Raw genomic sequence first — 14,256 nt, 5'->3', positions numbered from 1 at the left:
AGAGAGGGCAGTCAGGGAGTTATGGGAAAAAGGACAGAGAAAATTATATCAAGAGGGAAGCAGAAAGAATAAAAGGTTTAATTCTTGCACAGGAGAGATTTGACTATGTTACTAAATTGTGGTGAAAGCCAGTGAAAAGAGAGGATGAAGATGAAGGAAGAGGCAGTGACAGGGTGATAACTGGTAAATGCAGGGCAGGGGGAACCCCTGACAGGGGGCAGGGGTGGGTGATGGAGCAGACAAATGTAGAGATGAGAGGTGGGCTGTGAGGTGAGAGGACAGGGTGGACTATGAGGTGAGAGGACAGGGTGGACTATGAGGAAGGGGCCTGTGGCCTAATGGGGAAAACAACAACCAAACTCGACCTGGATGTTCTAATACTGCCACTTACCAGTCATGTGACTTATGGCAAGTGACTTAACAATTGTCAAAGCCTCAACTTTCCTTTAGGTAAAATAGGGGTATTACCTTCCAACTCCCAAACTGGGGGATATGGTCTCACTTTCTTGCAAGTGCTTTCTTGGCTATTTCCTTATCTATCTATCTATCTATCTATCTATCTATCTATCTATTTGGGGATGTTTCCCTTTGAGGGCATAGAACCTGGCAGATGGTCTGGATCTTAGCAAAGGATAAGGCGAAGGATAAGGAGATGAACACACATGAAAATGAATATGTAAAAGGATGTGCACGCATCAGTGAGGACCCGGGGGAAATTAGAGGCCAGGATGCCTAATCGGAGGTGAAAATTAGGTGCCAGGGAAGATGTGGCCACAATGTTCCTGCCGAACCGCCGCACAGGTGAACCGCCTCACAGGTGCGGGCAATGAGAGGCGCTCACCTGAGGCCCACGCACCCCGGGAGGCTTTGGGAGGGCGTGATCGCCTGCTTTTAAAGGCCAAGTGGGAGGGCCCTTTCATTGCCTCGAGGCTGCGACGGATCCCTGAGATGAGGACGCCCTGAAAGGGGCTGCGAGAACCTGGGAAGCGCCGCCCGCGGGGGTGCCGGGCCGCCAGGCAGCTCCCGGGCTCAGCAGGAGGCGGGTCATCTGTGGTGCAGCGCTGGCCGCCGCCGCCACTTGAGGAACTTGGTTTGCAGCTCGAGCTCCTTGCACAACCTCGGGCCTTTTTTTTTTTTTTTTTTGTAAATTGCTGATTGTGGAGAGGCCCCGCCCTTCCGCACGCGGCCCCCGGCGGCCCCTCCCGAGCTCCCGCCCGGCGCTCCTTCCCCGGTCGGCGCTGGAGGGCTGGTGGCGGCGGTCCCTCGGGGCCCATGGCGCTGCCCGCCTGGCTGCAGCCCAGGTAGGGCGCTCGGCGAGGCCGGAGGGGGGAATGGGGTGCGGGAAGGAGGGGGTGCGGGAGGCGGGGCCTCCTGGGCGGGTCTCCCCCGCCGCATCGACGGCTGGGCAGGCACCAGCTGAGCAACGCAGCCCCGCGCCGCACATCCCTGAGCTGTGGACGGGCAGGAGCCGGCTCAGGTCCCCGACAGTCCTGGAAAGCAGGCTCCGTTCTTCCCCCCGCTTTACAGACGAGGAAGCGGGAAGGACGGGCGGCCACCTCCGCATTTTGTGAGCTCGTTGCCAGTCCTCCTTTCCTCTCCCCACCCTCCCCCGGTGCCCTTCCCTTGGCGTTCGCAGACGTAGTGCTGGAGGGTGCATTTCACACCCACCTGCCGCCGAAACCTCCGGCACGTGCATCTCCCAGGGCCCGGCCCAGGGAAAAGGACTTGGTGGGAGGCCCGCGGACCAGGCTCCGAGTGACCCCTTTGCAGGTTAAGGTGGCGTCCCTCCCCCTCCCCCTCCCCCTCACCCTCGCCCTCCCCCTCACCCCGTCAGCAGCTGCAGGGCGTCCCAGCAACACACAAAGCTACTCTGCATCTGCTTTCTAGCCCCCTTGCCTTACTTTTCAGAGGTCCCCCATCCCCAAGGAGGAGAAAACCTTGTCTCCGCGGACAGGGCCACTCCCACTACCCTTCGGAACCCCCGGGAACACTTCACACAGCGCTCATCTGGACGCCCTCAGGGGCTAATCTGCCAATCATCGCTGGGTCGTCTCTCCAGCAACGCAGCTTGACTTCCCTTTTCTGGCCCAGCCACCCAACTGCCTTCTATGTGTGTCTGAAGGAAACATCTGCTCTTGCCACATAGGAGCCAGCGGAGAGATACTGACCCTAATCACATAATGCACCCAAGTCAGGCGTGCCCAGCGACCGAATTACCCACCATGTGGGAATGCCGCCATCACTACTCCCCTCTGTAACTGGAAACCAGTCATCTCTGCACTTACAACTCATATTGGCCAAGCACATCACCCCTTCTCCGTATTCCCCCACCTCCCAAATATTCAAGGCAGCCTTTGCAATGCTTACTGTTATCCCTTGGTGAGCAACAAGTTAGAACTTTATCAAAGATGAGGTGGATTTTGAAATAGAGCCATATTTCGCTTTAAGATACTCATTAGTAGATCCTGTGTGCTATGGTCCTTTTGAAATCTGGTGTGCATTAGAGGGATAACCAAATAAAAGACTGATAGAGAATAATTTTCTCTTGTTTGCTCAGGTTGGTCACTAGGTTAGTTCAGTGTCATGTGTATTATGTTGAAAGGATGATTATAAAGAAAGTGTTTAATGGTATTTTTCTGTATTTATAGGTACAGGAAGAATGTCTATCTTTTCATCTACTACTTAATCCAGTTCTGTGGCCACTCATGGATATTTACAAATATGACAGTCAGATTCTTTTCATTTGGAAAAGGTAAAACTCTAAGACACTTTTTGATTTTTTACCTTTTAATCCTTGTTTTTGCCTAGACTTATATTAATTTTTTGGTCTATGGGTTTACCTAAAATCCTCTACTCCTCTAAATTTAGTGACCACAGTTTTCAGAAAACATACTTCTTGCTTAGTACATAAAGCAAAACCGTTTTGGAGAAGAGGGTAAGATGAGGAAAAGGGATTTGGCTTCCCCCTGAGTGGGCAGTTTGCCCTGAAAATATAGACCTGGCATTGGGGTGATGCCATCTCTCTCTTCCTTTTTGATTCTGCACCAACCTTAGCAGATTTGGTGGGTTTGGAGAAAATATGTAACTACCAGTACCTATAACATTTTGTGTAGAGAAATCAGGAATTAACCAAATTCTTCCCTTAGTCTTTATCCCCCAGGTTTAAGGTAACTCTACTAATAAACGAAAGAGAAGCTTTATATTCCTCAGGTCTTTATTTGGTCCCCTTAAGGATTAGTGTGTCCCTAAGAAAAGGACACACTTGTAGGTGACTCATCACTTATATGGGAGTTGGCATTAATGGTTTAAATCATAAGCTTCTTCAGTTTCCTCAAAAGTAAAGATTTAAAAATAGCATTTCAATTTTCAAAAAAAATGACTATGAAAATAACATTCATATTCCATCCCCACATGGGTAAGTGTCATCACAGTTTACAACTGTTGGTTGACTTGACAAGTTGAGCAACTGCTCATTTCAGCTAAAAAAACAAACATGTAGACTGTATCTGGGAAAAGCCATGCTGTGCTCATCAATTCCAACTGCTATATCATCAGGAAATTAACTTTTGAGGTACCATAAACTATTTTATGTTGCTTTTTTTTGTTATTGCAAATCTGCAGAAAAATTCTTGTCTTTCTTGTGGGAGGCAGCACGCACAGGTCTACACCCTATGCCGCCATCTTGGTTCTCCTTCTTGTCTTTCTTAACTTCCAAAGGCTCAAATTTCAACTGAGTGCTGGGGGTCTTCAAGCAGAGGAAAACACAGGCAATGGGAAAACTCCCTGTTATTTTTAGAAACACACACACACACACACACACACACCCATCACTTCTAGGCCTTGGAAGTTGGCTGTGGCTGTGGCTTTGTGGGCATCTCACAGGCCATTCAGAGCACAAGTCGAAAGCAATGAATTTTTTCTTATGCTGCCTATTTATCATCAGCAGTCTATTTCTTAATTTTTATCCTACCGTTATAATTATAAAAGCTACTTATTAAAGAAACATAACATATTCACATGGAAGGCAGACTGAAAATGACTAAGTGGGGGTTCAGTATAATTCTTGAATCAACATATAAATCAAGTAAGCAGCTTATAGTAATCTAATCACCCAAGCCAGCACCACCTGCTTCCTTCCTCTTCCGTGGAACCGTGTAATTGACGAGGCCATGTCGTGGCAAGTGCAGGCTGGTGGGTAGGAGAAGGACTGTCTAGGCCTCAGAACTCGCCTGTGAAATGGGGAGGATATGAACCGTGTCCACCTCATAGAGCTGCTGAGATGAGAAACCCTTAGTGCTCGATGATAATTTATGATCACTAGGTAGTAAAGAGAGCAGCATCTTCCGTAGAAGTTTCATACTATGGCAGGATTTCACTTTAAAATTTAAACCAACATATTTGTCCTACTTAGAGGAACATTTTCCCCTCCCATTTCAGCCCTTCTCCAAATTTGGTTTTTCATGTGGGCCCTCTGCAATGCATATTCCAAAGGTTCCCCCCAGAGGTCCGAGTTCTGGTGCTTAAAACTAACGAAGATTGAAGAGCAGTGGTCGGCAAACTCATTAGTCAACAGAGCCAAATATCAACAGTATGAATGAAATTTCTTTTGAGAGCCAAATTTTTTAAACTTAAACTATATAGGTAGGTACATTGTTATTAACTCAATTAGGGTACTCCTAAGGCTTAGGAAGAGCCACACTCAAGGGGCCAAAGAGCCAAATGTGGCTCATGAGCTGCAGTTTGCCGACCACGGGTAGGGTAAGGTTGAAGAGGGTAAAGGGGATCAAATATATGGTGACGGAAGGAGCTTAGACTTCAGTGGTGGACACACTACAGGGTATGCTGGTATCATACTAGAAAGCTGTACATCTGAACCTGATGTTCTTAACCAATGTCACCAAAATAAATGTAATAAAATAAAACCTAACAAAAATCCAGAGGACTTGCCCTAACTGGTTTGGCTTAGTGGATAAAGCGTCAGCCTTCGGACTTAAGGGTCCCGGGTTCGATTCCAGACAAGGGCATGTACCTTGGTTGCAGGCACATCCCCAGTAGGGAGTGTGCAGGAGGCAGCTGATCGATGTTTCTCTCTCATCGATGTTTCTAACTCTCTATCCCTTTCCCTTACTCTCTCTGTAAGAAATCAATAAAATATGTTTTTTTAAAAAATCCAGAGAACATAAAGTATGTATAGGACATACATACTGGATATACATAGATGTTATCTGCTATCATGCCCTCATTAATGTCATTTCTATAAAGCTCCTCTGAAATCATATTTTTCCCATTTCTCATTTTCTTGTCAATGGAAAAGCTGTGAGCACAGCTGCTTCTTTAATAAGCTCACCTCCAACCAGTTTACATTTGATGTAGTCTCCTGTAGCTGGTTACTTTTATATGGGAGTTGCTTTCTAATCTTATACATGGGAAATAAATGCTATAGCTTTGGCCATGGAGCCAAATTTTTTCAAGTTTTACTTCTTTTTGGAAGAGAAGCCATTAAAATATAATAGGAAGCACTTTCTTCAATTGCATAATCTTAATAATGTAATAGTCTATTTGTAAAGAATCTCAATTTTATTTAAAAGTGCTGCAGAGATGTGTGTTGTGCTCTAATTTTGACCATATCTGTATTTTTAATTCCCCGGACACAGATTCGATGGTTGACACTTTCTATGCTATTGGACTTGTGATGCAGCTTTGCCAATCCATCTCCCTCTTGGAGCTGCTGCACATCTATGTTGGCATTGAATCAAACCATCTTCTCCCTCGGTTTCTGCAGGTAGGTTTTAATCACATTATTATTATTGAATCTGTTTCATGCTTGTTCTATTTATGGCCTCTCTTGACTTTATGGCAGTTGAAAAGCAAACCCTTGCAAACTTGAAACCCAAATCACTAATAAGGAGAATTCCATGAAAAAATTACCTCATCTTCAAACACTGCACCTTTAGAAGAACCAGTTGGAAACATTTGGGGCAAAGAGGCTGTTGCTCTCTGTGACACTGCAGTCTCCTCTCCTGGGGGCAGATTTCACTTCACTTCCCGTTCTGCCTCTGCCAGGGCCCTGGGCAGGGTGGGACTGAGGAGAGGCATTGGGTTGGAGAGACATTCAGACTTGGGTTTGATGCCTGGCTCCTCTACCTGCCATTAGGGGATATCACCCACAACCACTGGGCTGTTTGGGGGAAAGGATGCCACTCACAATACCTGGCAAAGAATAGATGATCAAAAAAGAAATCTGTTCTACACTTTTTAAGAAACCTCTGTACTGTTTGCCATAAAGGCTGCACCAATTACATTCCCACCAGCAGTGTCTGAGGGTTCCTCTTTCCATATTCTTGCTGACACTTTTTATTTGTCTTTTTTATAACAGCCATTCTAATGGGTGTGAGGTGGTATCCCACTGTGGTTTTGATGTGAATTTCCCTTATAACTAATGATGTTAAACATCTTTTCACATGTCTGTGGGCCATTCCTTGCAAAAGGTCTATTCAGGCTCTCTTCCCAATTAAAAAAAATTGTTAAAAGTATTACAGATGTCCCCGTTTCCCCACCCATTGACTCCCTCCATCCTATTCCCATCCCACAGGCCTTCACCACACTATTGCCTGTGTCCATGGGTTATGCATGTCTACATGTAAGTTCTTTGGTTAATCTGTTCCTGACCTACCCTCCCCCAATTCCTCTGAGATTCATCAGTCCATTCCATGCTTCCATGTCTCTGGATCTATTTTGTCAGTTTATTTTGTCCATTAGATTCCACATATAAGTGAGGTCATGTGATAAGTGTCTTTCTCTGAGTGGCTTATTTTGCTTAGCATAATACTCTTCAGGCCCCTCCATGCTATCTCAAAGGGTGAGATCCTTCTTTTTTACAGTTGCACTGATGGGCATTTACTGATGGGCACTTGGGCTGTTTACAGATCTTAGCTATTGGAGAAAAGGGAACCCTGGTGCACTGATGGTGGGAATGCAGGCTGGTGAAGCCACTATGGAAAACAGTATGGAGTTTCCTCAAAAAAGTAAAAATGGCCGAAACCGGTTTGGCTCAGTGGATAGAGTGTCGGCCTGTGGACTGAAGGGTCCCAGGTTCGATTCCGGTCAAGGGCATGTACCTGGGTTGCGGGCACACCCCCTGTGGGGGATGTGCAGGAGGCTGCTGATCGATGTTTCTCTCTCATCGATGTTTCTCTCTCATCGATGTTTCTGACTCTCTCTCTCTCTCCCTTCCTCTCTGTAAAAAAATCAATAAAATATATTAAAAAAAAAAAAAGTAAAAATGGAACTGCCATTTGACCCAGTGATCCAACTTCTAGGAATATATCCTAAAAATCCCAAAACATCACTCAGAAATAATATATGCATCCCTATGTTCTCTTCCCAATTTTTAATCATATTGTTTTGTTGTTGTTGAGTTGTGTGAGAGCTCTTTATATATTTTGGATATTAGTCTCAGATGTTGAATTATAATCTTATACACCTTAAAATTATATATTATTAACCAATGTTACCCAACAAGTTTATTTTTTTAAAAAGTTCCTTTCATCCCTGTTCAGAGAAGAGAATATTTCCTAGTCATTTCTTGTTTACTCTGCCACTTGTCCTGAATATAAATGGAAAGAGAGATCATTTATGGTTAACTAGCATAGTGTCTAAAAATAGATTTGGGGGATCTATCAGACCTGGATTCAAATCCTAGTTCTACCTCTTGGTAGTTGTATGCATTTGAACAAGTCATATAGTTGTTCCAAATCTCATTTTCTCATGTGATGTGAACATAACATGTATCTCATGAAGTAACTGAGAAAACGGGAAGGGATAAGTTTGCAGTACTTAGTTAAGATTACAATACTGACAGATATTGCTGTTATGTTAGCTTAGCTATTATGTGTTCTCTTTACCATGTCTCTAGCCCTAGGTGACCATGTTCGCTTTAAAGGCAGGTTGAAGGAAGATGGGAAATTCAATGGTAGCAATTCAATAGCAGAATCATTGCTGGATTAAGGCAAAACAAAGAAAAACAGTGGTATTTTCCATTAAAAAAGGAGGGTTAGGTGACTATATGAATATATTTAGAATCTTCAGGAAAAGGCATTTACATGATTATACTTTTAACGACGCACAAAATAAATTAGAAAAATGGATAAGCAGGTAAATTTGACAAATTGCATTGTAAAAGTAAAATGTCAGAGTCTGATTATAGTGCCAGCACCCAGCAAAGTGCTTAGAACATGAACATACACCTTACATTTTTGTTGAATGAAGGAGTGGTGTAGATTAAATTTTGCTTTTATTAAAATTTATATTAAAATTTCCTTAAAATACCATGAAAATTGTAAAAGATGGACTAGGAGTATATAATACTAAGGAGTCTAATAAGAACGATGTTGTATAAGTTTATGGGAGGTTTTAAATTTTACTTATTAAATAAAAGTAGAGAAATAATATTCGTTAAGATGAGGACATTATAGGTATTGAAATATCAAATGTAAAATAAAAATCAGGGCACGATGTAGAGTATGAACTACTAAGAGTAGTAGTGAGTTAACAGTCAGCTAGCCAAGACCTTGGTGGAATTCCCTTAAACATATTTCCTTATAAAAGAGGGGGAGGGGAAACACATCTGTCCCAGAAGAAGCATATTATTGGAGAACAAGATTTATTGATGCTTATTATTTGTTAATGGCCAGAATGCATATAATCCCAGCATCCCGTGATGCTAATTTTAGAGAACAGAATTAACCACCCAGGTTAAATGAAAGTTGTGTACTATGATATGATTTTTTTTTATTTTTTGGAGCGTGGTCAGATTCACCTAAAATCTAAGCCATGTTTTCTTTTGGTATACATTATTGGACTTTTTACTTTTGTAAGCTAAAATGGCTAATATTAATTTCAGCATTTTCAAAATTAAGAGTGGTGTTATTTTAGTTATTGCCAATGTAGGGAATGCAAGTGAGAAACAGGACTGTTAAAGTTGTAAGAAAGAAATAGTGTGCTTTGAATATGCCTTGAAAATGGTGCACATTTTTCATGCTTTCCAAAATTATATAGGCTTGCCTAATAATATAAACTATTCTACAAGTTAGAAATCTGATTTCTTAGAGTTCCAGAAATCCCAGAATATTAAAATATGACTTTAATCACTATTAATTGAAACTGTAATGGCTTGTAGAAATATCACTATAATCAAACTACATCCTGGTTTGGGAATTAAAAATAATGGCAAATATAGATTGAAACTTTTTATTCAAAGGTGAGGTTGCAGAGTCCACTATTAATGGGGCTCACATGATTTTTAAGTCTATTTTGTTGGTAGGGATAACAAGTGAGGGGTTACTACATTGAGGTTACTACATTCTCAGCCTAGGCTGATTATTATTAATTTTTGTTGTGATTATTTGGTTTCCTGTTTTTATCTTTTTGGAGATTTCATCTGTCCTCTATTTCTTTTATTCATTTACTGTCTTTCCTATGGTGTTCAGAACAGACACGGCATTGGAGAAAGCTTCAAAAACACATATCATCATGTTCAAAGTTTCATTTTCTTCCCCTTCCTTTGTTAGCATTCTGCAGACAATTAAAATTCCTTCATGTGAGATGCAGTGAGATGACTCTGAGGTCCCTGCTTTAAAATTACCAAACAAAACTCTAAGGTTGTGAAATTTTTCTTCACTTCCCTGTTTCCCCACTTTGAAGTGAAGAAAATGTAGTTCAGAATTACTGACACAGTAATTACAGCTGATTGCATATGGTGTCTTGAAAATGCAAGGTGTCCGGTTTGGCTCAGTGGATAGAGCGTCGGCCTGCGGACTCAAGGGTCCCAGGTTCAATTCCGGTCAAGGGCATGTACCTTGGTTGCGGGCACATCCCCAGTGGGGAGTGTGCAGGAGGCAGCTGATCGATGTTTCTGACTCTCTATCCCTCTCCCTTCCTCTCTGTAAAAATCAATAAAATATATTTTTTAAAAAATGCAAGGTGTCCATAATTTCAAGTAGGCTGAAAACCATGTCCGCACATTTGTGATGTTATTTTGCTGTTACCTCTGTGAGGCTGCTAAGTCACTACTGAATTCTCTTTTTGGGAACTGGTCTTCCAAAATATCAAGATAAGTCATCCCAGTAAAATAGTAGGCATGATAAGCTAATTGAGTAGTTAAAATCACTTAGATCAAGTGGTGGTGGTGCGCATAGGGGATTTTTTTTTTTTTGTATTTGTTCTGTGCATTTTAAAATATTTTATAGACAATCTTTATTTTGACAGAATATACACAATTGCTAAAGGAAAAAGGAGAAAAAACCACTTATAATAAGACTATAGTAATTTAACACAGATGTGTATTTTTATGTATGTATTTATTTTTTTAAAATTTTCCAATATTTTAAAATTTATTTTATTGTTGACAGCATAACAGATGTCTCCATTACCCCCCAACCCTTACTCCCCACCGCCCCAGGTCTTTACCACACTACTTTTCATATCCACGGGCCATGCATATAACATATTTTTATGTATTTAAAACAACACATTTTAGAGGAAAAGGGCAAAACTATAACATAAATAGTTGTTTATAGACATGTTTTTGGAAATAATTGCATGCCAGTTAAAGTTATATAAGGAAATAGAGTTAACTTGATATTTTAAATTTATAAAATGGGAAAGTAAAAGGGTCCCCAAAATGCATATATCTCTTATAGGAAATGATAATACAAGTGAAAACTAAGCATCTCACATTTCCAACCCCTTCTTCCCCAAAGAGCTTGCATATGTTATTAGCTTGGTAAAAAAAAAAAAAAAAAAAGAGTTGAATTGATAAGTTAGTTTATTTCAGTAGGTTTAATAAAAGCAAGTTGGCTTTTACAGAGCAGAAATACTACCAACCCTGAAATATTGATTTTGAATGGCTTTGTTCTGACTTAGCTTGAGTGGAAGCCTGAGAAAGAGGTTTTTATTGCTAGACTTGAGGATGCTTCAACTCAAGGAGGGAAAATATCCACAAAACGAACCTTTGTGTCATTAGATTGGCATGTCTTCAGGAAGCCCTCAAAGTGATCCAGTGTATTTCTTTATCTTTTGAAAAATGCTCGAAATGCAAGGACTTCAAACATAACTGCATTAAGATGGCCAAATTCTGCATCCTTCCCTTTGCATCACAATAACACTGCTGCACATGTAGTAATTTTACACAATTTTTAAAAATCTAGAAATAAAACAATAGAAATTATTACCCCAATATTACTGTGCCTACAAAAATTCCATGTGGGAGCCCAAATGGCAAGAATCATCTTTAAATTTACCAACATCACTCTCGATTTCTGAAAGGCAAGCAAAACCACTCCAAAGATTTCACAGTCACAGAGGACAAATATAAGGGAAATCCCCAAAGAGAGTGTTTTAAAATAAACCCTTTTAGGAAAACAGCCAAGTTGCACCCTAATTTCTTTTTAGCTATGAAGCAGGTACTTCGTTGCAGTGCCAGATTAAATTCGCGTATTTTCCGTAAAATCATAGATTTTCTCTCTAGTTTTGAGTTGGAAATAGGTTTGTATCATTAGAGATAAAACTAAAGATAGTGTCGAGCTATGAGATTCTCCTGGGGATGAATTACACATGCGAGGCACCCAGTAGGCAAGATTTTAGATTTCTCCTCTGTATTTTGCATTTGATTCATGGAGTTCTTCAGTGTGATAATTATAAAGTTATATTCACAGTATAATTTTAAAGATACTGAGATTAACATTTTATTCACTGATTGTCTTGATTATCTGTACAGAAAAAGTGTATTTTCCTATAAAATACTAATCACTGCATTAAATTAGGTTTTCTTATTAATAATAGCGTACATGTATAGGGCTTTCTATGTGCCACCAAATACTTTTCTAAGTTCTTCAGATGTATTAACTCATTCAATATTCACAACTTTATCCTATATAGCTGCTATATAATACTGATTATTATCTCCAATATAATCACTGAACACAAAAGTTAAATAAAAGTACCCAAGATGACATAAATTGTGATTGGTGCAGGAAAAATCTGGATTTGGGCTATTTATTCTGAACTCTTAACCATTATGCTACCTTTGTTTGCTGTCTCTTTCACTAAATGGGATGTAAATACCATGAGGGCTGGGACTGGGTCTTGTTCATAGCTACCCTCCCCCAGGACCCAGAACAATACACTTAATAAATATCTATTGAATGATGAGTGAGTAAACAAAATATTAAAGCTAGAATTACTTAAATGCTTTTTTCTTATAGGAGAAAGCAATTGGTGGTTTTTAAACAGATAAGGGTGTATATATGAAGTGCTCAACAAAAGTTCATAGGATGGAAAAAGTAAAATAGTCCTTGAGGCTAAAGCCAACTTATTTTTTAAGATTCTAGAAATTCTCCCTATAGTTGAAGTATCATTTTACCCCCTTCAACAGTTTATAGCTGAAGTTCTAGCTGCCATGTATAAAGTAATAGCGTAGGTTCAGTCATTGCTTAACCTGGAGTTTAAGATTCCCAAATAGAATATAAAAATGCAAAATATTTTTATTTTATAGTTACCATACTTTTGAGCAGAGTACATTACCACCATGCTTATTTGGGGCTAAGTTATAGAATTTTTTTATTATACCTGTTTGAGTTGCACTAAACATTACGAGACCATTCATTAGTAATCAGTGGTGTTCTCACAGGATTTGTTTTAAAATGACAAAGTGCTAAGTTCTCCCAAATGTAAAGCTCCAAATAACTGGTGAAATGATTGTATGCAAAGGACAGTAAAATATTTAAAGTCTGTTCCTCAAAATGGTTTTAGTGTTGATTTAGAAAATCAAAGTTCTTGTTTTCAGGTTTAACATTTGGAGAGAGGCTTTTTAAAAGAATAGACTATAACCTGGAGAATAGGCGCAGGGGTAGCCCATAAAATAACAAAGATGACATGTCTTAGTGTTTCAGAACTCGGGATTTAGAATCACATTGTCTAGATTATTTTTTTATTTTTTAAAAATATATTTTATTGATTTTACAGAGAGGAAGGGAGAGGGATAGAGAGTTAGAACCATTGATGGGAGAGAAACATCCATCAGCTGCCTCCTGCACACCTTCCACTGGGGATGTGCCCGCAATCAAGGTACATGCCTTTGACCGGAATCGAACCTGGGACTTTTCAGTCTGCAGGCCAATGCTCTATCCACTGAGCCAAACCAGTTAGGGCACATTGTCTAGATTTTGATTCCAGATCTTTAGGTGGGTCACTTTCATGTTATAAAATACAGAGGCAGATAATAATAATAGCACTTACTTCTTAGGGTTGTTAGGGAGATTAAATGAGGTGATGTATAATTGGAACCTGGCATAAAGTAACCAATAAGTGCTGACTTATCAATTTAAGAATATCTCCACTAAATTCTCCCATTGTATTGCCATTGAATGGTCATGTTAGAATAACCATCAGATACTTTGTTAATTAGACTGACATTTTAGGGGGGATCTTCACATATCTACATGTATGCACATGGTTTGCATGCTTTTGGGGGCATGTTGATTGCTGATTTCTATGCAGTTGGGATTCTCTCACTTAACATGTCACAAACCCTCAAGTGATGATTTTGAACAGGGTGAATATCATTGTGCAGCTCCAGTCTCTCTTTTTGAAGATATTTTCTTCAGTAGTCAACCATGTAATTAGAAATATATGTTTTTTGCCCTGGCCAGTGTCTCTAAGTGGTTAGAGCACTGGTTCCTGAACCAAAGAGTTGGGGGTTAGATTCCTGGTCAAGGGCAGGTAACTGGGTTGTGGGTTCACTCCCCACTCCTGGTGGGGTGAGTGCAGGAGGCAACCAGTGGATATCTCTCTCTCATATCAATGTTTCTCTTTCTCTCCTCCTCTCCTCCTCCTCCCTCCCTTCCTCTCTCCCAGTCTCTCTGAAAAGCAATGGGAAAAATATCCTCAGGTGAGGATTAATAACAACAACAAAAAGAAATACGTGTTTTGTGTATTCATTCATATGTGTGCATCTCGAGATTTTTATCAAAAAGTGGATGATTTTCCTAATTAGCAGGCACCAACTGAATGTAAGCTTAGGTAGTTCCTAAATTGTTTGCTGCTAAAGATCTTGTATCTGAAGGCTGCCAAGCTTGGGTCATTCAGTAATTATCATTGCAGTTAAATATAATTCATAGAACTGGGATGAAAATAAATCAAGAAACAAGAGGCTGACAAATGAAGAACAGCTGTGTAGATCGCTCTAGTTGTTTGACT

At 40.5% G+C, this 14,256-nt stretch overlaps 1 protein-coding gene across 1 annotated transcript in view; it reads left to right on the top strand.

Moving 5' to 3' along the window:
• The first annotated feature begins 1,177 nt into the window (after window positions 1–1,177).
• The window catches only part of HACD4 (3-hydroxyacyl-CoA dehydratase 4), a 40,594-nt gene continuing 27,515 nt past the window's right edge, over window positions 1,178–14,256 (top strand). The window contains exons 1-3 of the mRNA XM_070431755.1: window positions 1,178–1,301; window positions 2,649–2,752; window positions 5,655–5,782. Coding sequence (XP_070287856.1) covers window positions 1,273–1,301; window positions 2,649–2,752; window positions 5,655–5,782 — 261 coding nt within the window. The 5' untranslated portion in view covers window positions 1,178–1,272. The remainder of the gene's footprint in view (window positions 1,302–2,648; window positions 2,753–5,654; window positions 5,783–14,256) is intronic.

Source organism: Myotis yumanensis, unplaced genomic scaffold, assembly GCF_028538775.1.
Source record: "Myotis yumanensis isolate MYYU_CA2020_CCGP unplaced genomic scaffold, mMyoYum1.0.hap1 SCAF_12, whole genome shotgun sequence".
In the NCBI taxonomy this organism is placed as follows: Eukaryota; Metazoa; Chordata; class Mammalia; order Chiroptera; family Vespertilionidae; genus Myotis; species Myotis yumanensis.
Note: the sequence above shows the minus strand (reverse complement) of the source record. Positions and strands in the feature narration are given on the sequence as shown.